At 49.2% G+C, this 26,370-nt stretch overlaps 2 protein-coding genes across 11 annotated transcripts in view; one reads left to right on the top strand and one right to left on the bottom strand.

Moving 5' to 3' along the window:
- LOC126578312 (regulator of G-protein signaling 20) overlaps window positions 1–26,370 on the bottom strand; it is a 268,141-nt gene that overhangs the window by 30,304 nt on the left and 211,467 nt on the right. The gene's annotated exons all lie outside the window — the stretch shown is intronic.
- The window catches only part of LOC126578282 (mucin-19-like), a 97,133-nt gene that overhangs the window by 49,106 nt on the left and 21,657 nt on the right, over window positions 1–26,370 (top strand). For 9 of the 10 annotated variants that reach the window (XR_007608389.1, XM_050240690.1, XM_050240692.1 and 6 more), the window contains one exon: window positions 23,552–24,486. The exons of the other annotated variant lie outside the window; for it this stretch is intronic. Coding sequence is in view for 8 of the 9 variants with exons in the window: in XM_050240690.1 (XP_050096647.1) it covers window positions 24,436–24,486 (51 nt within the window). In the remaining variant the exon portion in view is untranslated. The remainder of the gene's footprint in view (window positions 1–23,551; window positions 24,487–26,370) is intronic. 10 annotated transcript variants of the gene reach the window in all.

Below are 26,370 nucleotides of genomic sequence, written 5' to 3'. Positions count from 1 at the left end.
GCGGAGGAGGATGGAGGAGTCAGCATAATAGTACAAGAGTGTTACGGAATGTGGCGAATGAGGAATGTGCAGCAGCAGATTATGAGCCCGGGCGTGCCAGCCAACCACATACACCGAGTGAAAACCTCAGTGTCCTCGGTGTGAAGTGCTTATCGTCGTCGTCGTCGCCAACTCGAGATACTCGAGCAAGTGAGGGGGGCGCGAAGGTGTGTCTGTTGCCAAACATAACGAGACGCAGCGAGAGAGAGAGACACACATTGGATTTACCAGAAGCTTAAGTTGTTTTCGAGGATTTTCTTTCACATACACTGCACTGCACTGCACGCTCCGCTTCTCTTCCGCTTAACCGATTCGTTTCAATTGCTGCCCGGTCCTGGGGTGGAGCCACGGTTTGTTGCAACCTGACCCCGTGCCCGTTGGCGGCCTTTGATACCTGGCTCGACCGACCTCTCCCTAACGCGACACTCCTCCTCCTGTGGTTGGAGAGGTTTCTTGTAGAAAGCCTGACCAATTTGTGGAGACACACAGAGGGAGAGAGAGGGAGAGAGAGCGAAAAGATGGTGTCGGTTTCATGGCCTCTAGGGTTGCTGCTGCCACAGCGATCGTAAGATTAAAATCGCGCCCTCTTCCACTCAGGCAGCAGCAGCAGTAGCAGCAGCAGCAGCTAGAGCATTGCAATATTGTGCCCTGGTGTGTCTCTGTTGCGACTGTCCACTGTGTGTGGTAAGGTTTCACTTTACACACAGGTTCACACAGGCTTAGCCCAGCTCAGCACCCAGTGGGTGGTGGTGGTGGTAATGTTGCTACTACTAGCAGCAGCATGGACATGCTTGCCATGTTGTTGTTGTTGCACATTGCTACGGTTTTAGGATGGCGGCAAGGTAAAACACAATGTTCTTGCTCTCTTTCCTGCATCTTCCTTTTTCCAACCGACTTACTAGTGTCGTACAAGAACATATGTACCAGCAGCAGCAGCAGCAGCAGCAGCAGCAGGAGGTGTGTGCTGTTGGGAGGTAAAAACTTAATTCCTTTCGCGAGCGCCCGCCACGGCTGCACAAAATCCCGTTTGACTGACATCGTCGTCGTCGTCGTCTTGGCTTCAACTTTCTTTTGCGGCTCTTGCGGGACGCGGCTTGGTGGAAGGACGGGACTGACGGCTTGGCTGTCACCGTGTAAATGAGATAATGGAAAAGTTTACGATGGTGGCAAGTGCGCGCGTAACAGCGTGCAGAATTCCTACCACTGCTCCTTCGATTTTCCTCGCGTTTCCTTGCTTTTCCTTAAGCCTCTTGAGAAGGAGGAGCACCATTTGTCGCTAGATTCTTACTCGCGGAGCTAGTGCCAAGGTGTATGTGTCCTCGAGGCTCCAATCTGTTCACCGGGATCATACTATGCTGCCTTCTTTGCTCCTGGTATGTTTGTCAGCTTTTTAACACCTCACACTATGTGTGTCCTTGCTTGCCAGCCAAGGTCTGGTGACAACCGCGCGGAACACACTTGGGTTTTTCTTCGGCACCCAGTGCAAGATTTCTCTCATTTACCATTTTATCATTTTATGTTGCCAACCTTGCTCTGCTCGTTCGCTCACTCGTCGTGCAACCCCCCGCCCGGGGGGGCCTCCAGAGCCCATTTATGAACCAAATAAACATCAACAAATTGGTTTTCTTGGGCGCTGGGACCGAAAAGTAAATTAAATAAACTTTATGGCACTCGATCTCGCTCGCTCGCTCGCTCGGTCGTTCGCTCCCTTCGTGGGGACCCCCTGGATAGGTCTGATCGCAGGTTAATGTGTTTCGCACTGTCACCAGCCACAGCAGGAGAGGAGGGGCGGTCTGTGTGCGTTCGGTTTGGCACCTTGCTGGCACCACGATTTGCATTTTACTCCTTTATGGTTATGGGTGGTAAAGCTCTCTGTGACTGTCGCACCACTACTCTGTGGCAATGGGTTTTCAGTCGCCATTTCGGTTGGATAAACCGCTCCGTCGGTGCCTTGGTGTCACTCTGGACCTTGAATGGCCTGGCCTGGCCTGGCCGCTGGTGCAGCAATCGATTCCAACTCCGATTGCTAGTAAACAGCCGTTTATTTGATTGGATTGCTGAAAGGAGCAGCAGCAGCAGGATCAGGTATTGATGGTAATGTGTGTGCTTTTTCTCTTTACCTGGTGTGCTTCGGTAATTCACCGCAGATTCGTCGCCTTTCGACAATGCTCCTGCAATGACCGACATAAGTAAGAGTCCATCTCTAGTTATTTTTTTGTGATTTTCGAATGTATGCTCGAAATATTCGATTTTTGACGGCAATTTCAGGTTAATTTCGATGGTAATGGCAGTTGTCCTCTTTCAGCACTTATGTTATACAGCAAGACAACGATTTTAAACAAGCCATTAAACCAAAGATTCGCTTGGCCTTTTCTTAATGCTCGCATTTGAGACCGGTGGAGAATTTATAGGCAATTGTAGATTAATTTTTTAATCCATTGAACGCTAGTGATCCGCATCATATTTGAAATCTTGTAGAGGGCATGTCAAAACGTGTACAATCCAAGATAAGAGTAAACCATATTTGTAAATAAAATGGTTTCATTGTTGGAAGACTTTTGTTTTTTTTTACGCCTACGATCGATCATCTCCCATCGAAACTTTTATCAAAAAAAACCTATCGAATCAATTGAGCTCAAAGCATATGAGCAATTAAAGAGGAATGTTGAACATTCTATTAACACACACCAGTAGCTCTTGTTTATTGAAATTTTGGAATTAAACGGTCCATGAAATGCATAAATCCGAAAGTCCATAAAATCCGAAGATAAACTTTTGCTTACACCCGCGTTCACCGTAAAGAAAAGCATGAAATGCCGCATGTCCTGTTCCTACAAATGGAGCAAATGTGAATCCTTCACAACAAGTTCGCTATTGTTGTTATAGTCAACAGGATCACCGATGCAACGCCAAGCTCAAGTTCGTACTGCGACGATAGAGAGAGAGAAGCATTTTGTACCACTCTGAAGGAGGCACTTGAACCGCAGCGGCGTCAACCAGTTACCAGTTGCGAACAGCGTTTACCACCACCACTTAAAGCAGTCCCAACATCATCACCTGGCGATGATACTTTTGCGAAACGTAATCCGCGAGTTTTCCGCAAGTAACTCGACCGAAAAGAAGACACGATCCCTAGTCAACCAGTCAACTAACCTGCTCACAAAATGGTGGTTTGTATTGGTAGCTGAGAAGAGAGGCATGCATGCATGCTAAGCAAACATCACTCAACCATAATCCGCTTGCACCGCACCGCACCACCGCGACAACACGCGACCAAAGGGGCGGCGGAAATATGGCGGCTTACTGGTCGACGGCGGTACTTCTGGTCCGTCACGGAAACGATTGTGTTTTCCCGTGAAACAATCCATTCTTCTGCACATCCGGATGGGATGGGATGGATGGATGGATGAGTTGCGTCGTTCATTTTCGACATTTTCCAACCAAGCCACTGGAAGAGGGATACACGCGATGTGATCCTTGACACAACATTGGTCCTTGGTGTGTGCTATGCTTGAGGGTTGCTGCTGGGACACAAACCACGGTGCTGCTGGTGCTGCTGGTTGTCGATGGATGAAAAGTTTAGGTTTTTCATTCCTGGAAAAACACCGTACCGCGCCCATCCTCTCCCGCGGGTGCGCTTCCTAATGCCACGTGATTGAGGTAACGTTTGTCGAATCCTGAAGTTGCTCCATCGTTCGTCGTCGGTCGTGTACGTGCTGCTGCAGCCATTCGAGACGGAAGTTGGAAAAACTATTCACACCGGAGATGATATATCCAGCGTTTCCGTTGCTCCGGGTGACGTGCAATCGAGCGCGAACGAACGAGGAGGACACATACGCGCCCACGGTGGTGGTCGTAGAGGAGGAGGAGGAAGAGGAAGAAAATTCCCCGATGTGCACCTGCATTTTCCGGTGTTCCGGTGTGCCACGAGGGAAGAAAACTGGAGGATGATGCTGGCACGTAACCCGTGTGTACGTGTGTGTTGCGATGGTGATCCACCCAGTGCCAGTGACAGACACAGACAGGTTGAGCACAACCCTCCTACTGCTAGCTGGAGGTGGGAGTCCTGCCTTCAATCCGGGCTTAGTATCTCCTCCCTTTCGATGAACGTCCCTAGATGGATGTGAAGCCGCACCAGCGGAGACCGAGAACGTGGCGTAACGTGGCGTAGCAAAGAAGAAGGATCACTTGCACCCCAACGCCGGTTTTCCGTTTTGCTGTCTCGATGTCAACGAGTTTTCCGTGCTCCTTCGGCTCCGTGTTGTCGTCTACCGAAGCCGACGACTCGAGTCGATCCTTGGATTCCGGAGCATGAGCTTCCCGCCTCATTCTCTCCGTTTTGGTGCTGCTGGCTTGGCTGCTGGTGTATTACGGAAACGAGATTTTATCGTGCACACCGTTTCGTGGTTGTACGCGGAGGAGAAGGAGTGCGACTCTAGCATCTTCTCGCGACGAGCGTGTCTTGTTGCCAGGCGGCCGCCGCTAGGCAGAGCATCGGGGCACTTCCGTTGCCGTAGCTGCCACTAGTGGATGGCGTGGAGTTTTCCACCGTTTTTCCCTTCGGCAGCTATCGAGCACCCGTGGTGGATATCGCAAGTTGGCTTCGAGTACTTCATCGAATTCATTCTGGGCTTCTCCCCAACCGTGCCATCACCACCATCACCGTGTACACAGAGGACAGGTTGATGAGAGCTTAAATTGCTATCGACAGCAGCAAGAGACGTGCTGCTAGCTGCTGCTCTCTGCTGCTCGCTCGTCGTGGCCTCGATGGCGCAAACGGATTAACTGCCTTTCTCGAAACTCCTCTCGAGAGCATCTCACTTTCCATGGTGTGCGGTGGTGTGCTGGTCGTGCATCCAATCCTTCGGTGCGCTCGATGCTCGATGCTCGATCTGGAAAAGGTGTACCGTTCGAGAGAAGGATCCCTTAATCGAAAAGCAAAACTTTCGGGAAGTGATTGGGATGAGAGACCCTAGTAAAAAAAAAAAGACGAAAAAGGACAAATGCACAACGTGAAGGAATTGGAAATGGGATTTCCCGGATTTATCCCGCTACTACCCCCGGGGTATCGAAATTCCGGAGCATATATTCCACTCCCCAGAGGGGGAAAACCTTGTTCAAGAGTGTGGCGGCGGCTGGTCCCCTGGTAGAGGACTATCATCCACTTCCGTAGTAGCCCTTATCCAGTCAATAGCCAACAGGAGGTTTAGTAATGGCGATGGTATGTTGCATGCTTCACCCGAATTTACCGGGGACCGGAGGAGAAGACCATATTGAGAGTTGATGATTCCCATTTCCGGACATTCCATTTCTGGAAGCAAGAGAGAGAGAGATAGAGAGTGTTGGTCACCGATGGCTGCATTTCCAGCTACTACCAGATTGAAAACGTACTAGACAGATCAAATATTCATATTCTGGCTTCAAATCCGCTCCAAATGATAGGCCAGAGGGTGCGCTCGCTCTGGTCAGTGATTGCGGGAATACATTTCACAAAATCTCAGTTTGACAGGCAACGTGGTGGTGATGGTAGTGGCCAGTATAACAACATTCCCCGGATCACATAAACATCATGCGGGGCCTGTGCGGAGATTCATAACCCTCTACCACCCATCTCCTGAACCACAACATCCCAATCGACTCGACTCGGTTGCCATTTTGTTGAATATTCAATTGAGGACCGTCCAGCATCCACAGCAGCATCCTCTCTCTCTACATTTGATCATGAAGCGCCAACACACAGCGCATGGTTATTACATTAAACCCATTCGCACCCTTCTCCCCGTTCTCTCCTTTATTCTCGTTTCTCGATCAAAACAAAGCGAGCGAAACATATCAGCAGAAGCACACACGCCACACCGAGTGGCATCGCTTTTGGTCCCGACTAATCAATAATTTAACGGTCATTAATTTCTTTTGATACCGCGCGTAGCTCTGGATGTCTGGAGTTTTTCGGACTTCGGAAAGTGGTGGCACTCCCGCCGAGGGGGCGCTGGTGGAAGTAAATTGAATGTTTGCGCTGACACAAATTGATCCCCTCCGTCCGTTCGGACATATTGTGCGCGGAGCATATTCGTTCTCGCACTTCCTCCTTATGCTTACTTCACCACCATCACCGGGAATCCCAGAACTCTCTCTCTCTCTCTCCGGCTGGCTGGCTACTGGTGGTGTGTGGCTGTACGAGTTCTGATCTCCGGTCTCCGATCCTTGGTCCGAACTTCGGACACCACACGGCGGGCACACGCTATGCAGGTGAAACTAATTTAATTTGTACAAAATAACATCGTTACCAGTGGGGCGCGCACGGTGTGATGTGATGGTGCACAGAATACTACTGGCGAGTGTGTGGACCAGGATGTTTGGGGTTATGTTTGGGGGGAAATATACACACATCACAGCCCCCCTACACCAGCAATTGTCGACTTCTATTTGAACAGAGCACAGCGGGGAATAGGGGCAGACTATCATCTCGTCGCCCATTCCTCCGGTTGGGCGTGAAATCGGGAATAAAACAACGGGAAACTGTCGTTCGCAGCATTCGTGTCTACCACCAGCAGAGCGCCACATTCTGTCTGTGTCCATTTTTTCCCTCTGGTTCCGACACCAGAAACAGGAGTGTGACTTGGTGTGGGTTGGTGGCGCCAAGAGAGTGTCATAACAAACTGGATGATACATCCTCTCTCTCTCCCCCCCGCGGGGTGAAACCCGTTCCAGTGGCCAATGAAGTGCCAACGAGCGAGCGAACGACTAGGGTGGCCGCCAAATCCTGACCGTCCGTCGGTGTCGTTTAATAAAATTGTCAAAACTTGCTGACGTTTGCGCGTTCGGTACGGGGCCGCTGCCCTTTTGTGACAGATGGTACTGACCGCTATTGCTCTGCGGTGCTGCTGTCGGGGCGACCCTATTTTATCCTCAAACGAACTGGACGAAGAACCGGGGTGGGACTGAAAAGTTTTGGAAGTCGACCTCGAGTAGCAGGGACACACTGTGGTCGATTCCTTCGTTCTCGAAGCGCACTCACAAACACAGGACGTGCGAATTTGGTTTATTCAGTTGTGTGGAAGAGTGTAGTGTAGTAGTACTAGGGGGTAGCGCTTGGCGTCTGTCTTGCTCTGGTACCTGTCACTCTGCTCTACTAACTACTCCGGGATATTCATAGGACACACCGGCCCTTTTTGGTAGTGGCGGTGATTTTGAGTGGATGATTTCATTTGCGAAAAGTTTGGGCCACTCAGTTGGAAGAGAGAAGCAAATACATTTATTTGACAACCAAACTACGGACGACGGGTATCAGTGATTGAATCATCAACCGTGACGATACAGTCACTGTGTCTTGTACTATAGTTTGTGGCCTTTTCTCTGTCCCAATCTGTGTTTTGTATATTGCGATGGATTTTGTGGGAAAAGATTTCTTATAGCGAATACTATTTTCATCTGCATATCTGGAAGGCCGAATTGTACATCTTCTAGGCCATAAAACTCGTCATTTGCCTTCATGCAAATGCATTTCGAGAATTTTATGATGAAGGCTGCAATTGTACGTCACAATAAAAGTATTAATTGTCTCTGCATGTCCGGCAGGTATATAAGAATTTTGGGCATGAAATCTGGCCTTCTGAATACAAACCTACTGGAATTCTTCATCACATGCCAGTACTTCAAGCGCTTGAATTAGATAAAACACCGCCAAGGCAAAAGGAACTGACAATTACTTCGGATCAGCTCTATTTGGATTCAGGACTTTCCAATATAAAAACGTAACTGGATCGTGGGGCACGTCACATTTTCCTCAGAATTCCATAGAGTAACAAATCAAACACTTGACCACCGACCACAGTTCAATGGTCATCTAAGTGGAACTTGTACTAATTTGCATTTTTATTGTAACGCCACGCGCGACTCTCTTTGTCGCTCTCGATACACATCCTAATTGTCCCATAGTGACGCAATAATTAGCCAGAGGGAGGTGAGGTAGCTTTACCAAGTTATAATCCCTGCTAATCGGTCAGCTACTCATTAACGGGGTCCCTCTTCTCTCTGTGAACCTTCTATTCCCACATCACGCAAAAGTCAATCTCTTCCCTCATTAGCCTCGTCGCGCTTATATTAATTCGCTCTCTCTCGCTCTGTCTCTCGATCTCTGTTCACCCCCGGAGGCTACTAACACCTACTATTATTGACTGAGTGTACCCTTACCTCACTAATGCCGACATGACACTTTGATTCTATTAATTTACTCACTCTCGTTCTCTCTCTCTCCCAGTCTCTGTGTGTCTGACTCTCACGCGAGCGCACATTGCACTGATTGCTCCTACCCATCAGCGGCGTAGTAGTAGTAGGAGCAAAGTGTCGGATTACACCCCAGATTGTGCTTAATAAAAGGTGAATGTGTCAAATGATTGTGGGCTCAATCTCTCTAGCATTCGATGTGTGGTGGTATTGGGAAACTCTAGCGTGGCCACGCTTAGAGCAGCTCGAGTAGCAGCACGTCAAATGATCCGGATGTGCCAAAGGATACCCGAATTATTCATCGACATCCACTATCATCGGGATCAAGTGGTTGAGTGAACGAGAATCGCTCCTTGGTATGAGAGAGAGGGAAGCCGGATCGATAAAAGGACATTTACACGCTCCACGCTCAGTCCGTCGCTAGAGCTGGCTGGCTGACTAGCTGCTGCTGCTGCTGCTACTCCTCCGGCCAGCTAGCTTTTTCGCTTGTTTCGCCGCTTTCTCTTTTCGCCATTTTTCCATCCTGTTTACTCGCTCTCTCGCGTGCTCTCTCTTCGACACACTATCAGGGGATGAATTTTCCCCAAGCGAATTTTCTTTGTTCTCCGGCTCGGTGGCAGGCCAGGAGCACGCCAGTTCTCGGTGCTCGGTTGCTCGTTCTCGTTCGCAGAACGGTTGCGTTATCCTTGTTGCTCGTTTGCTGGTGCGCTGCCACTACGCTGCAGAACATCATCCGCTTAATAATGGCGGATGACAAGCGTGTCGACCATTTCGGACCAACGGCGGTGGCTATATTATCCTTTCAGTCTCTCTCTCTCTCTCAAATCCATCCCCATAGCGCACTCTCTCTTGGGGGGGAAATATTCTATCAAAGCCATGGGGATGTCCACTGTTGTCTAGTGCCATCTCTGTTCCGGTGCTGGGGCGGGCAACTCACCGGAGGGAATAGCGAGGACCTTAAAATGGGCGACAAGTGGCAATATTTTTGCATTTTTCAATCTGTCCTCCAATATGGCTGCTTCCTTGCTTCTTCTTTCTGCGCTGTGCTCGTACACATCATGCGTGCTAATAATCTGTATCCTCAGACAACCACCCTTATTCCCCATACCAACCCTCAACCGAACCCAAAGAAGCAGAGGGTTCATCATTTTTCATGCGCCAGGGAAGAAGGTGGTGGTGGTTCGCCTGTCTCTCTCGCTGTGGGTGTGTGTAACCGATCATTACTGGGCTGAAAATCACCGACATTTTGTCCCTCTCATCGTTACCACCAGGGAGAGAGACGACGCGGAGGAGTAGGAGAAGAAGGACGAGCAGGCCAATGCTGCCGTTGATGATGATGATGATGATGTTCGTGAGGATGATGATGATCCATCTCATAGACATTTCGGATCGCCCTATAATTTGGCCCGCATTTCCGTCCCATCGTGTTCAAGAGATAGAGAGGTTGGCGTCGTCGTCGTGGTCGTGTACGTGTGCTGTGCGCGCGCTTGCGCCTGTTTGTGTGTGTCTGTACGTGTGCTTCGTTTATGTATCGGTTTATCGTTTTATCGTATTATTATTTCCTCCCTCCGCTCCCGGGGGTGATTCCCTTCCCTTTTTTTTTGGCCAACCAAGGGAGATTAAGCGTTGCTCGGTGCTGGGCGACGCCATTTTCACATCCTTTCTCTCTCTCTCTCTCTCTGACACAAACGATGCATCCTCTTTCAGACGCAGGGTGGTGGACACCATCACCAACCACCCCGCCGGGAACAGATTGGATCGGAAAATCAATCACGCGCGGGGGTGGGCCTTGAACATCGGTTTATGTTTTTGTTGCTGCGCTGGCTTCTCTCTATTTGCGTTGCTTCGCTTGGATGTTTTGCGTGAAATTTTCGGAAAAATCTGTTCCGGAAAAACGGATGGAAGAGAGATGTGAAGAGATTTTGGATTATAGAGAGAGAGAGAGAGAGAGATAGAGAGAGAGAGAGAGAGAGAGAGAGAAAGAGAAAAAGGGCGAGAATTTCACAAGCCATCACTGGGTATCTGTCGATTTGTTTGTTGACTTTTCGGCCACGGTTCGACACGCCTGGAAGAGGAGGAAGAAGACGAACGAATGCTGATGGTGATGGTGATTGAGTGGCGAATTGGTTTCGAGGACTAAATCCCCGGCGGGCCCGGGAAAACGGCATTTTTGGACTGTGGAACAGTTGATGAGAGGCGACGGTGGTTGGTGGATCCGCTTGGTGTATTTTTATTAATAAACTGCTTCTGCTCTGCTGTGTGTCCGGACCCCCGGAATCACATCGATGGTGTGGCGACTACCATCGTTCGCTCACTCTCTCTCTCTTTCGGTGCTGTTTGAACCGAAGAATCCCTTGGCCATATTACGGTCTCCGAAATGGATGGGGGGTCTATATGTTTTCGCAACGCAACGTGTTCGCCGGCGGATGCCGCCTCGCCACGACCAAGTGAGCCGCTTAATGGAGTGAAACAACTGGCGCTTCCTTCCGGTCCGGGCCTCTCGTCACCCCAGCACCAGCCCACCACCGGCGGTGGTTCGCAAACCACCCCCCGGAAATGTCGATTTCGGAGGGCGAGGACCACACGCTCGGCCAGGATTAAATGTTGGTGGTCGTGGTCCTAGACCGTGCGCGTGCCTTCTTCACATTCACATTCTGTGGCCACCGTCGACGTGTAATGGGGGCGTGTGCGTGTTTGCGAATGGTGGCGGCCGATGGTCGATGTTGCATTCGCCATCAACACAAATTAACGTCGAGCTCTGTCGTCGTGGTGGTGGTGGTTAGCTTTTTGATCCTTTTTGATGTAATCGATCTTTTTACGATTATTTATCGGTGGACGGGGAACTTGGCACCACCCGAGGGTCTGTGGTTATATTAAAGAGAACGATTGAGTGCCCCCCCGCGGGCCAAAATGGCACTTCATCACGGTTCAACCGGTGCTAATCAAGCTCTAGTAATTAGAGACCGCGCGCCATGTTTGATCGACATCTTTCGAGCTCAAGAAGCCTCCTCCTGCTGCTGCTGCTGCTGCTGCTGCTTTCCTTTAAGTGTATATTGTGGAGTGTGTTGTGCGCCTCTTTCAGCAAATCCTGTGCTGGCATCAGGCCACCGCGACCGACCAACCAACCGACCGCTAATAGGTGCGTTGCGTCGTTATCTTTTATATTTCACTTTGAAGTGGCCCTCGAAATGTGAATGATACACCCACCATCAATTCGTTTTCTTAGTGGCATTATTCCACTTTATTATTGTTGCGCGCCCTCGTTTCACTTATCGCTTTGATCTCTCTGCTCTCTGTCTCTATCGCTCTCGCTCTCTCCCTCTCCCCTCTCTCTAAAGCGATGGTTTCGGTTTTCGAACAGACGAATGTAACCGAAATCACGGCCCCAGAACCAATTGAGAAACGAGTGCGAGTGGGCTGGATTGAACTGGACGACGTTTCAGGACGTGCGGCGGCGCCACACCTCTCTTCCCCTTCCTCGACATCTCGCCGCTGGCTAATTATGCAAATGATCATTGATTGACGTGATCGCAGCTCACACCGGCGGCTGTGTGACCAGTTTCGAAATGATATCCACACGCATACACCGACACTTATACGTAAAACGCCCCGTATCATGATATGCTACTTCCTTCTTGGCCGGATTATATACATCCTACACGATGCCGCCGCGTCCGTGTCGGTTTCTCTTCTTCGAAAGAAAGGGGGGCACGCGCACGGTGACGAGATCTTATAAATATGATCCCCATCATTAGCAAAAGCGTCGCGGTGGTGCTGCAGAGGGCGGATGGTCGGTCGTCGGATGGTTTGGTATCTTGGGAGCAAAGCGTCAAGGCATCAAGAAGAAGGAGAAGAAGATGGTGCTGCAGACCAGGCAAGCAGCAAGAAGTTCGCTTACTGCATCTTTGCTGCTGAGGAATGATTCCTGCGTTGGTTGCGCCATTCGTTGGTCCATTTGCTGCAGTTTGCACCGAGACACGCACGCACTGAGACGATGCTGCTGCTGCTGCTGCTGCTGCCTGTTGAGATTTGCGTTGGCATGATTGATCCTCCACTGGTTCACGGTTAGTTTGCAGCAGCGTTTATTGCATTACTTGTGCTCGAGTAGATTATTTAATGTATTAATTACTTCTTGTTTGGTTGGAGCTTTGCAAATTAAGACTAAAGAGGGGTTTAAACGTTATTGCAGACCCATAACACAAGCTCATTTGTTGTAAGGATCTGTTTTGTGATGAAACAATTTTGTTTTTTGTTTAGTTTCGAGTAAATATTAAACTCTAACCTTCCATGAATATTATGGTTATACGAAAAAAGATATTATTTTTTATCATATTTGCACCAAAATATGAAATTTACGTTGTTATTTTATAAAAACTATTAACGAATTTCACAAAAAATTGACAGCGCTACCTAGGAAAGAAGTAGGCATTGATTTCGAAAACGTAAGATTCGACAAAACTACTAGAAAATAGCGGGATGCATTGAGTCCTGCATGACGCAATTTTTCAAACATCTATATCTTTGTCGATTTTTCTTCGATTGATAAAATAGTCACAATATGATTGAAAGATTCTCCATTCATGAAAAAACATAAAAAGTCACAAAATAAAATTCATACGTAAGTCCCTTACGATAACGAAGGACGGAGAAGGGAACAATTATAAAAACAATGATAAGAAACGGAAAGGAAGACAAACAGTGACAAAGCGAGCTTGTGGGAGAAGTGACAAAGCTTTTCAGGACCTCTTTGTGGGAAGAAGAGTTTAGAACGGCTCAGAGAATCGCTCATCGTAAAGAGGGTGAGCAGTAATTGGTAAATTAAATTGAAACACTATCCTCATGCAGAAAGTGCATCTTCACTGTGAACATAAAAAAAACAAGCATTTTATCTATTTTTCGTCGACTTCTTTTAATGTCGAACATGAAACCTACTCAAAACATCCTTTTTTGTACGTTCCAAAAGAATTAATCCTAATCCAATTTGAGTGAGAGCTTAGCTTTTAGGCATTCCCCCAATGCAAATCATTGATCGACTCCCTGCCGATCTGTCAGCAACCAACGACCCATCGCCCGGTTTGTGTGGATGTATGACAGCGAACGGGTTAACAACTGTGTCCGACGATCTGTTTGACAAATAATGGAACAAAAAAGCGCCGTTTTCGCGATTAGCTCGATGCTCGACGTCGTGCCATGGGAGGTGGCGGCAATGATTGAATGGTTTTAGCGTGCAGACTGACTAGGCGGCCGAGCGAGCGAGCGGGTGAGCGAGTTCTCGAGGGCACGCGCACGTCGTCGTGTCTCCTGTCATGTCGCTCCGACAGAGCTTGCGCTCGGGGTTTAGTCAATCGACTGATCCGACATGTGCACCTCGTGCAACCGTTTTACTACGACGCGGTGGAAGAGGGTGCCCCCGGTTCTTTGGGCGGGGTGGGTAACGGGCGTCGGCGTCAGCAACAAATTAGCAACGGAACGCCAACTCGCCAACATGTTACCGTGAAACCCCCTCCTCATCGTGCGAGCGAGGAAAGGATTTTTCGTATATTTTAAGTTTGATGCTAGTTTTTTTTTTGTTGTCCCTTCCGTTTTGTTGTGGCTTTGTTTGCCTTTCTCAAACGGTAACACTTCTCCTCCACTCCCTAAAAGCCAGCAGCTGTTGTTGGCGTGTAGGAGAAGCCACAGAGCGAAGCGGCTGCAAATTGGAACATATGGGTGAGTGATATGTTTAGAGTGGTATCGCTAACACTGCCACTGGTTCTTGCCATCGTCGGCCAAACTGAAACCACAAACCTTCGTGCCCGCGAGGTGGGCAGCAGGGGGTGGTTGTCACTTGGCGTGTTTGTTCATGTGGCAGCTAACTACAACACTCCACACTCCACCGCCCCGGGCGGGGGGTCGCTAATCACTAGCGTTTGCGTTCATTACACTGTGCGCCCCCGCTACTTTTTCGTTTACATGGTTCAGTTTAGATTTTTGACTTTCTGCCAACGCTTGGCGGCACTTTCTGTAATTGTTCGTTGTGGCATTACTACACCTTTGCGCTTACCTTGGCATGATTTATGGCGCGCGATACGGTAAATTGGCATGATTTACTGTTTGGCGGGGGAGAGATTTCGAGAGCGAGAGAGAGAGAGAAGATTAATGTTTAAGACAATCTTGTGGTAGTTTGCATTGTATCAATGCCAAATGCCATACACTTTAATTCTCACGGTATTAGATCAGAGGGGAAGGGTTTAACAGGGGAAACTGCGTGACAAATTTTATCTTCTTTAAACTATAAATCTTTAAGTGCACGGTTCGTTCGGTGTGTTATATGTGTTGTAACGATAATAAATCTTACATAAACAGCTTTTCTAAAAGGCGAACCCTGTCGACTTAACCGTTGATGCTTAAATCGGTGCTATATTTGAGCTCCATGATATGTCACTTTTCTTCTCTTCAGCTGTAAAATATAATGAGCGTTGACAGTGAACAAGAAATAAAAATGCAAAATATATTTTGCATTGCTATTGTCTATAATTATAATTGCTCGAAAGATTATTTATTTGATTGATATAATGATAACGAATTTGTTAAATTGAGAATAACCTGGGACTTATCCATTAACGCATCGTGAATGCAATTGTTAACAAGAAACTATTGTCGATATAAACAATAGTTCGATGAGAGCACAAAGAGAAAAGTGCGATGCTGATTGTCATGCTTTTGATGCACTTTGATGTTTTAACATTAGAACTGTGGAAACGCATATTCTAAATTGTGCAAGCAACTTATCGTCTAGCTCGCCAAATTGTCCCAACAGATGTCAAACATCGAATAGCAAAAGATTCATCCAGATGTGCTGTTTAACTACCAGAGCAAATAGGATTTTAATGTTTACACCTCTGCTGATGTCGATTTGTAACAGTAGCCCCGCCCCCACCCAATTAGCACACTGAAAGACACACCTTTTCACGGACCGCAACGATGGTTGCGTGGCTTCTTAAATCGGACCGACCCCGGTCGCCGTCAACCAACTCAAGTCCGAAGTGTGAAAGACTTAACAGGGCAGCGTCCGGTTAGGAAAGTCGGGCTCCCCTTCTTCTCCCTTCTGGCCAGTCGGCTGCTGTCTGCTCAATTTACACTCATTACTCATGCACGCGCACTCTTCAATGTGACAACTCAACTCCTTTCTTCCTCCGCGATTACCGGATCGACGACGATGGCGACGACGAGAAACCAACTGTTCCCCAAACCGTTCAAGGGACGCACACACTCTGAGCGATGGTGGAGCTCTTCGGTCTTGGTTGCGAGCATACTGCGAGTACCCCTTTCTTCCCACACATCACTTCCAACACGAAATTACGGTTCGTTCGACGTCACACGCGGTGGCTATTTATCTTTTCAATTTGGAAACAAGTTTTCACGCTTCACGACGACGGCGATGGCTGCACCAAAAAACATCAAGGGTGGTGTACCACGAAAAAACCTTCTCGAAAAATAATCAATGATAGAAAGCCCCGCTAGCACTCGCCACACTGCCCCTAAAATGGCTCGCTACTGTCGGCTTCTTATGCTCCATCCTCTTCCTCTGCGTGATGGTCAGAGTTAACGGAGTTTTTCTTGTTTTAGTAGCGCCACCCCAGAGCGCCACGTTTCACGCTCTCGATGCTTACGCAAACCGGCGGCGAAAGGGCATTCAACAACAATCATCATCCCAGAACAACGCGAAATCGCGGCAAGATTACTGAATGGCCACGACGGTGGTGGCAATCGCACCGCAGAAAGCTGGATAAATAGCTGCAATCGCTAAAGATGATGTGGCATTCCAATGGAAGGAATGTGGCCGCCAGTAGCAGCAGAAGCGAAAAAGAAGAAGAAGCGAAGGCCGTCGAGTGGTTTGATGGCGGTTCTTAACATGTCTTCTTTCCTACGAGACTCTCTTCATCCAAAACCGCCTAGTGCTGCTGCTGCTGCTGCTCACCTGAAAATGATGGTGCTCGATGATAGTTCGTCTCTTCAGCAGAAGATCGGCTTCACGATTTTGCGGTTTACTGCCGCTGCTGCTGCTGGAGAGTGCTCTGGTCTGTTCGCGGTCCGCCAGAAGAAGGCTTGACCTAAAGAAATCCATTCCATTCGCCCTTCGTCTCTGAGAAAGCTGTATGCTACACAGAGACAGACACACCAACGCACACTGCACCCTGTTGCTCGCGTGCTTGGTTCGTTAAAATTAGTCTGTCGAGTGCATCACGATCATCATCATCAGCGAGCAGCGGCCTGGTTTGTGTTGTGGTCGTCTGTGGTCGCGGTCGTTTTTGTTCGCCGTTCACCTTCTTTTGCCTTCGTTCGAATCCGCGTTCCAATCAATTTGTTCCTCTCTCTCTCTTTCTCTTGCTGTCCAGCGATACAAAATCTTTGGCTTTTGCTGCTCCATCTGCATTTGTGGTGCATCGAAGATCGCGCTGGTCCTCATCGAGAGATGCCGCTGATGCTAGATTCTCGTTCACGTAGAGTCGCACCCTCTCATCTCATGTTGAATGTCGTTGCGGTGGAATGGCGCTCCTGTTGCTTCTGCTTCTGCTGCTGCTGCTGCTGCTGCTGTCAGCGAGTGCATTAATTTTATGCGAAACGCCCAGCCAGCCAGCAGGAGCAGCTCACACGCCCCATTATGATGCCATTTATTGTGAAATTGATGGGCTATCAGGTCGTCGAGGGAGGTGACCGCACGTAGAGGAAGGTATTTGACATTTTCGACGATAATTTTCAAACAACAACAAAACGCCACTAGGGGGCACGCTGAAAACAACGCTATCATCATGGTAATCTCTTAATCGGGCCCGGAGACGACAGCAAAAGGCTCAGAAGAGAGAGAGAGAGAGAGAGAGAGAACGAACCTACCCCCGTGGCCGGATCGTTTTGTGTCGAATGAGTGTCCGGCAGCAAGGAAAGGTTCTTGTGGTCCACCACCATCCCGCCTTAAGATAAGATTTATGGTGTGGCCCGAAGCGCTGACTGACCGAAGGCGATTACATACACATATACGCACACACCACCAAGCACCAGGAAGGCAAGAAACGGTCAGCAGAACAAAACATAACGCGGTAGAAAATCACATTCAATTCAAGCCAACAGCGCGCACCCGATGGAGAAGACGAGAAGAGAAAGGTGGCACGATGAAGTTACGGTTCGCACTGTGGCCCCATTTTGGGCAGAAGGTGGAACCCCCGGTGAAGAAGAGAGCGAGGGGAGGACACGACGACAGCAGCGGCAGCAAAAGAGCACGTTTCTCGATTGTAATGAATCCCGGCGATCCGACGATGGTAGTGCGCGCGCACTGGTCAGCATCATCAACCGCCGCAGCCACCACCCACCACCACCATGACCACTAGCTCCCCGATGTCCGTTTGTAAGATTTATGCACTTCTACTGGTACTGCGGCTGCGACTGCCCGTCGTGGTGCATGCTTTGTGTTGCATTGAGCAGCCTTCGAGGTACTGGCAATGGCAGTGGTCTCCTCTGCCTTTTACTGTCTGTTTGCGTCTCTTTTTGTGCCGGAACCCCGTAGCCATCCGGGAGGTACGTGGAAGCATAGAAAATGCTCACTACGCTGCTGCTGCTGCTGCTGTGCATTGGGCTGCCGTTCGAGCTCGAGTTTGTCGAGGAGTTTTAATGAAATCGTGGGTGATGCCGGATGGTTGGCTGGCTGGCTGGATCGTTTCCTTTCACGGGTTCGAGCTGGAAGGCAAAGTTTAAACACAGAGACCCGGTATCGAGGGGGCAGAGAGAGAGAGAGAGAGAGAGGCACCGTTACACGTCCGGATGATAGAGTTGCATGCTGCAGGCCAGCCAGTCAGGCAGACACTCGAACTAAGGCTGCCCAATTAGGAGAGAGATATTATTTTGGGCAGTTTATGAACTATGGTCCTCGCTCCTGCCTGTATGCCTTCTGCTAGAGCTTATTCAACTGCCTGTGTGGTATCAATGGACAATTATAAGTGGTCATAAGTTGCTGGAGATTAAGTGGTTTGCTGCAGTAACTTCTGGTTTAGTTGGAATTGAACACCCTCTATGAAAGTGTTTGGGAGGATTGCACACATTTGTCGTATTGATTGTGATTAATTTAGATCCCAGATAAGTATCTATGTCGATCCTTGCATCAATCTGATTCTTCAGCTTTCAAATATCCGAATTATCCTCATGTGATACAGTGACTGGCTTGTTAATGGAATTTACTTTTGAAAATACACTTTCGGAGCTGTATGGTGCGTTCCGAAAGTAATGAGACTGGATTTTTCCTGACAAAACGGTTTGAGATAACGTGTTCAAGTGCTTACGCCGAGGTAGAGGAAGGTTTTAGCTATTTATCACACTTTATTTCATTCGGCTATGAGTAGCTGGATTATAATGGGACGATTTTTCGTAAGCCATGTTTTTAGTTGATGTAACAAATTAGAACCCGCACATTCTATGGATTGCGAGCCAGATAATGAAATGTATATTCGTAGATGTTGACCGCTGCTTCTAAGGATTCACTTGAGCTACCCTTTTTCAATTGAGCTATTCATTAGCTTGAATGAGCTGATCAATGTGATGATAAGTAATGGGTTTTTAGAAGATGAAGTAGTTTTAGAAGACTGGAATAGCCCTAAAAGAACAATAGTAACAATGGTTCTTACCTCATAACTTTCTGTATTCTAATTCTTTTGAACTTTCTGAACTGATTTGTTCTCATTCTGACTGACTGATCAACTGTTTGCCAGGCGATCGAAATGAATCCTCAAACGAAATCAAACGAATATTTACCTCGACCTCAAAGCCTCCCGGAATGCAAAAAAAAACCTATCGTTCTGCTGAGTTTGTCATGTTTTTACGAATGACAGACAGCTTCACTGTTGATACTTCTTTTAACCTTCTTGCGCAGTTAGTCCACCCCAAATATGACCCGAAATTCTGGGCAAAAAATAACGAAAAAAGACACTTTTAACCAGTGCCCCGTCTGCCAACGTGGCACCTCGTGACGGTGGTGCCAGCTGTGCGTTTTTCTGCAAAACGGAACTCGCCGGTGGACACAGAACCAGGCAAACCTTAGGAGCGTGCATCACCTATGCGCAAAACCGACAAGTGTGCCCTCTTGTACACGTTGCTGCTCCCGTTGCTGTGGAGGTTGGTTGGTTGGTTGGTTGATTTCGGTTCTGGCTCACTTCTCGCCGCAACGACGACGATGCTGGGTCCTGATGCTACTGCTACTGATGATGATGATGAAAGACCGTGAAAGGCCCCGGGGGGTGGGAGGGGGGGGGGCGAAAACATTGGTTCCTTCGAACGAAACGACGAGCCGACGATGAGCACATTCCTCTCTGGCATTGCGATGCCGTGCCACACAAGCACGCATGCACGCACGCGTTTGCCACGCCACCGGGAGAAATACAATTTGTGTGCGATGACAGCGGACACAAGCGCCGCTTGAGAGGCAAGCTCTGGTACGCGGTTTCTGCTTTCTGCTTTCATGTTGCATCGCTGGTGGTATGACGACGACGGAACGGAACGGAACGGGAACGGTGGTACGTGTTTGGCCTGCACAATTCGTTCCACACTGATTTAGTAGTAACGTCGTCGTTGTCGTCGTCACCCCTCTCCAAATACATTCACACATGCTATGCTCTGGCTGGCTGGCTGGCTGGCTGGTTGGTTGGTCCGCCCCCTGACTGATGTGCGTTTGTTTTGCTTGGGTAATTAAGATTTTTCAGCGTCAATTGCGGTCGGTGATAAATTACATTCACCACCGGGCGGCATCACCATCACCACGCAGGCGGTCCTCGAGGAAAAGGACCGGAAGGATGGATGGATGGATGGATGGATGGGCAAGAGGAAGGCGGTGGCCGATTCTTCCTTCGTTCGTTCCGTTATGGGAAATGCATACAATGCGCGTTCGTCCGCATTCGCGTGTCGAGCAGAACAACAAGATACTGAGAGGGGGGTCTCTCTTCCTAGCCCAGGAGACAGCGAGATTTAGAACATGACAAGTAGCAACAGCACTCTCCACCTCTAGAGAGAGAAAGAGCGGGAGAGCGCTTGAGACTTGAGGTACTAAATTAGTGACAGCTCGGTGAATTCAGTCGATCCTCGTACTCCTCATCGTTCGTCGTCTTGATGCCAACTGTAGACCATTAATAACATCTGCGCGCTAATAGAGTGTTGCCTTTTGGTAGCTACTGGCTCTGGGGCAGTCGGATTGAATGATAATCTGTGCCAGTTCGTGCGAACGATTTGCAGCCGCGCGACACTGCCCAGAACTGGGTCCTCTAGGCTCTAGACACTTTCACCAACTTCTGTGTCACCGGGGGCACCCTAGACATTCCTCCTGTCACTTCTCTGCCATTGTGAGCTCCCGGGATTACGCGAGCGCCAAAGGGGAGTTAGTTCCAATTGGTCTCTCTCTCCGGACAGCGTAATGCGCCTTTGGATTTATCGGCAGAACCGGTTTTTGACGAAGTAGAGAGACCTCTCGAAAGGAAGGAATGTTTTCTGAGGTGGTGGCGCCTGAGTTCTGCCCCATGCGCAAGAAGAGGTGTGAACTGAGCCGACACCTCGACTCGACGTGAGGGATTCTCTCGCCTTCTTCAGCAGCAGCAGCACAAGGGGGCAACAATGGGGTGTGTACTGGACCCTCCGGTGCCACCGTCACCGTCGCCGTGCCCTTACAAACAAGCCATCAACAGTCGTCGTCGTCGTCGTCGTCGTCGTCGTAGTCGTCGTTGTGAGTTGACAGTTCAGTTCGGGGCCCCCGGGGGGCGCGGTAGTGCCTAGAGTAGCGGGCGAGCCAGTAAATCAGTCTCAACCTCTGGCGCCCCTGTTTTGCCGCACCGTCGGTATATCGGTAGCGGAGGTGTCAGTGCGCCTTTAAACAAGTCGTTAATATGTCGTTGCTGGAATGTGGGGGACGGAGTGCACTGAGCTGAACCCTCCATATTGGAGCAATTTAATGGCTCGTCGAAAGTCGAGTTGCACCGAACTAACACGGCTCAATGGGTGCGCGGGAATGTTAACTACCCTTTTGCCCCTCGGGGCTTGAAGGGGACTTGTGATAGTGCATATAATGATGGGCTCTTTAGAATGACGTATAACACCCAACCTGGCAGAGAGGAACATGGACGCCCTCTAGGTTGCAAGTTAGTTCCCAGAACTCTTCTCTTCTAGACCAGACCATTGGTTTGAACTCAAGTTTGTCGGTGGTTTGTCCAAGTAAAGTTTATGAACCACACACCACCATGTGCTGTCCTGTGTGCAGGTTACAGTTGGTTACTCTAACCAAGTCTGACTTGCTGATGCAGCCAAGCAACTGGACTCGAAGGGAAAGTAGTAGCTTCCTGTTCCGTGGAAGCACCTCAGGAACGATACGGACGTTGTTCATCTATCAACTCCAAACTCGAGATGCCGTCCAACTTCCAGCCGCTGCGCTTCAGTTTGTCATCATTAGCATGACCGTTTTACCAGAGTGTACAGGGCGCTTGGAGCAGTGCGGAGCACTTCCCCTCTTCGCCATGGACTACTCGGAAACGAATCTTCTACGACGGCGCTACGGACCTGGGAAAAACCTGGGACCTGGTTTTGCGATGGCAAATGGCCATGCTGGGGGAGGGAGTTGAGAAGTTCGCCCGTTCGCTCGACGACAGTTCGTGAGAAGATGGTGGAAGAGACAGGCCAGCCAGTTAATGAAGATGTGTACAGGTACCAACCACTCAGCCACCGCTCCCGTCCGTTATCACGAAACGTTCGGCTTCAGTTTGCTTCTCCTTTGAGCTCTTCGAGCTCCAAACACCACCAGCGGTAAACGTTGGGTGGATCATTTAAATGGCAAAAGACATTAACGGTAATTATATGAATGAGCCCGCGTGTGTATGCTCGGGTTGTAAGCGCGACGACGAGACAGGATCGGACACCGGGTGGTGGTGGTGGATCCTGTGTGTTTGTGGGTAAATGATGGGCAAATGGTAATCTGCCACTTAAGGGCGCGCAGCACCCGAGCAATGGGGGGCGCGCGCGTGGCACGCATGATAAGTTTGCTTTTAATCGCGAAGTCAATTTGTCCATCTGATGGCGCGCGGCCCTTTACTGGGGAATATCACTTTAATGTCGACGACCAACACCGCCACCACCGACGAGGATGATGATGATGGCGATGGCGATGGTGATGTTAAGCAAAGAAGAGCTCCTGTGCTACTTGCTACTAGCTGTGATATCAGGTTTCAGGTTAGTGTTTGTGTTTGTTTAGCCTTTGGGCTCCAATGACCACGATGTAACCGAACGATGTCTTGCGGAAGGAATGGTTCCTACAACTGTTGGAGCGATCCATGAAATACCCGGCGAGAGACAGCGACTGATGATGATGATCGTTCGTCCATCCGTCCGGAGTAGGTTCCGGAAACTCTACTGGTGGATCCGAGTGTGTGCGTCCAAGAAGATCACGTCGATTTTACGATTTTCCGCTTTTATGTTTGTTTGTCCAACAATACAAAGTGTTCGTCCGTCATTTCCCGCCCGAAGAACACACCAGGGGAAAGTACCGGGACCGCCACACTAGTACAATGTAGGGGGGGGGGGGGGGGGGGGAGATTGATGTTGAACTATCGGGCGGGAGGTTTTTCGGTTGAAACCTAAAAATAACTGATCACTAAAGATCAGAAACCGCTTGGATGTGGCGGCTTCCACAAATGATGGAACCTCTCTCTCTCTCTCTCTCTCTCTCTCTCTCTCTCTCTCTCTCTCTCTCTCTCTCTCTCTCTCTCTCTCTCTCTCTCTCTCTCTCTCTGTCTCGCCGGTTCCGGTTTCTTCGAGTTTTGCGGGGCCGCCGCGGAGTTTTACGACGGAACGTGCTCACTCTCCGGTGTCTTGGGTTTTGTGGAACCAGAAGATTTATGTGTGGCATGAAAGCGGATCCGCACGATCTGCTGCTGACGAAGGCACGAAGATCAACAGTCAGAGAGTAGTCGGTCCTCCAAATTGTCGAGGATCTTCCACAACTCTTCCAACTACTGGTTCCGTTCCGCGCGTTCCAACCATTAATGTCTGAGTCTGAGTTGTGCTAACTTGCATCAGCTCTACTATAAACCGTAGTAGTGTCAGCCTGTCCTCAACTCTGTGTTTTGTTGTCCTGTGAAGTATAGTAACTGGTAGTGCTCGTGGTATATACCACCAAAAGATTGTTTGAAATTCATTCCCATGTTACTAACCTCTCTTTTGTGGCACCTCTCTCTCTCTCTCTCTCTCTCTCTCTCTCTCTCTCTCTCTCTCTCTCACTCTCTCTTGACAGAGCCATTCACCGTCTGCTAACCCTAGCGAAACACGCACCACACCCACCGGGGCCCCCCCCCAAAAGCAACAGCCACAAAAAACTCAGCTCGGACAATGCCAACTAACGGGCGGACGCTTCTTCTACCGTTCGACTGCTGCGCTATCGTCAAGCTCCTCCACAACACCGGTGGTGGTGGTGGCCACCGTACGCCGTCACCGTCGTCCGCCAGATCGTCATCCGCGGGGCGCAGTGGCTTCTGTCATCGCTAGAGAAGAAGGAGAAGCTAGTAGAGAGTGGAGGGAGGCGTAAAGTGTGAGAGGTGGTTTCAGGTGCGACTAATTCGAGGTGAAGAAAGAGGAAGGATACGCGGTGGTTCCCGGTCTACAGAACAGGAGAGAAAGAGAGGGGAAGAATCGCGCGGGGAAGCAAGCGGATCGATCGCGGGCGGGCTTAGCGCTAGCGGAGTAACCCAGACCGGAGCCAGCAGCTAGCTGAATGTATTCGGTGGCCAGCGCGGTACGAGGAAGTTCTCCATCGTTCCGACAGTGTCGTCCGGTAAGGATTGCGAGTAGCGCCCCTGTCTGCGAATCGTCCTGGTCGTCGTCGTCATCGTCGTCGTGGTCAAACGGAGGAAAAGAGGAGGAGAAGGAGCAGGGTCTATGGGACGTACGTCGTCGTCGTCGTCATCGTCGTCATCAGCAACTGGCAGAGCAACGGCAGCGAGAGCAGCAAGGGCACCGGTGTGACCGGTCAGCGAGCGGAACCCGTGTTCGAGCGTGTCGGTACCGGAAGGAGGAGGCACTGGAGGAGATCACCACTCGCCGCCACCATCCAACCGGTGCCGCCGTCACCAGCGCGCACCCCCATCCGATCCAGCGCTTCCGTCGCCACTGCGGGGTAATATGGCCACACCGCCAACCGAAGGAGAAATCAGAGTGGGTCCCGGCCATCAGGTAAACGACATCTATGTACGTACCTTTTGTTCAGAGTGCTGTCGCCAGAAAGCTACCGCTGAAATCGCCGCCGTCATGTCCACCCCGCTTGTCCGGTCCGGATCGCGCCTTCCGGATTGCTCTGGGACCAGCGGCCCAATTTCCAGTGGAGTGGATCCTCTTTATGGTTGTCCCTCTAGTGGTCTATTCCTTTATTATTTTTTTTTGGGGCCATGTCTCTGCATTCTGCTGAATGTAGTGCTTGACGAATAAGCTCATCTAAAGTCATGTGTCAAGTTATCTTAAAAGACTATCAAGAGAGAGAGAGAGAGAGAGAGGGATCATAATTGAGATGCACCCGATCCTATCTTGAAATCGCTAGGTGTATGCGTATGTCTGGATGTTGTCTGTGTGCTCCTCCTACTCCTACTCCTTAGGTGTGGTTTGTGTAAACTTGTTTTATCATTTTACCCAGGTGCAATCCACTTTGAGTGTTGTCATTACATTCATTCTCTTTTACTTGATTCGATTGTTACACCTTTTTATGGTGCGTGCGTAAATTACTTACCCTCCAATGGTGGACTGCTGATAAGTTTTCGATTTTATTGTTCCGTTGCACTGGTTCTTCGTGCCGCCGCGGCGTTGTTGTTGATTGTTTTCTCTCTACTTTGTTTCGATTCACCACTTTTCTGTTCCATTGCCGTTAACCATTTACTCACTGGTGTATGGTGAGTTCGAATAAGGTTATCTTTTTTATCACACCTTTCACCATCCAGGGAATGCAAGGAATGGAAGATACTTTTGCTTCTTTTGTGAGGCTTTCAAACATGCGTTTTTCTTATTTTTTTCTTATTACGCATCTTTTACAAGAGTCCGTTTTATTGAAATTAAACACTAAGCGAGGAATATAAAAGTGTTGCTCTTTACAACTCATGGCTTCTGTATGCTTTTCGGTTAATGAAAGTGGAGGGAACATGGCCAGAATTATGTTGTATCTCTTGTATTTTGTCATTGTATCTCTTCGATTATATTTTTTTGCGTTTGCGTTGAAGTTTTAAATTTATAAAACACACATGCTGTTGTGATTTCAATGAAAAGTTCAACCTTTCAAAGAACCAAAAAAAAAACTCCTGTACAAAACGCCCTTTATGGTTTCTGCCTGATGAAATGTATATGTTAGCATATTTCTCCACTTTGCTAACCTTAATTGGTTGGAGTATCCAGTTATTTGTTGTTTTACGATGTTTTTCCACGTGCTCTCCTTTCCGTCCGAGCGCAGAATTTTCACACGGCGCGAAGGGCGAGAGAAACGGATTTTCAATCAAATTTCACAGTTCTTTCCACCCTTTCAACTGATTACGGTGCTCGTCATCGTTGTACGGTCATCGTATAAAGCGTGTTACTGCCTTGTTCCTCCTTATACGGTTCCCCAGTCACGGTGGTGATGATGGCCGATGCCCGATCCGTTAACCATTCCATAATTCATCCACCGAAGCAGCAGCAGCAGCGGCGGCGCACGATGACGATGGGCGCGCTCCCAACCACTGACTGAGACTGACCGACTCGTTTCCTGTTTCACTCTCCCGCTGTTCCCCGTACCAACCTCTCTACCGGCGCACCGGTGGCGGCATAAGATGAAAGATTTTTATTTTATCGCTTCGGTTACGGGTTGAAGTTGCTTTCGCTTCCGGCCGGCCGTCTGTGTGTCCGTTTGTCGGTCCAGTCCAGTCGGTCCGGTCCAGTCCATCTGATCACTATTGGTGGTGCGTACGTGATGGATTTTTGAATTTTCACTTTAAATCAGTTTTGTTGACTGTGTGCCCCATGTTTATCCGGATTGGATTCGGATTATATCTGTTCCACATGTGTGTGGATCATCGCGCGACGAATGGGGGATCGGATTGC

Source organism: Anopheles aquasalis, chromosome 3, assembly GCF_943734665.1.
Source record: "Anopheles aquasalis chromosome 3, idAnoAquaMG_Q_19, whole genome shotgun sequence".
Classification (NCBI taxonomy): Eukaryota; Metazoa; Arthropoda; class Insecta; order Diptera; family Culicidae; genus Anopheles; species Anopheles aquasalis.
Note: the sequence above shows the minus strand (reverse complement) of the source record. Positions and strands in the feature narration are given on the sequence as shown.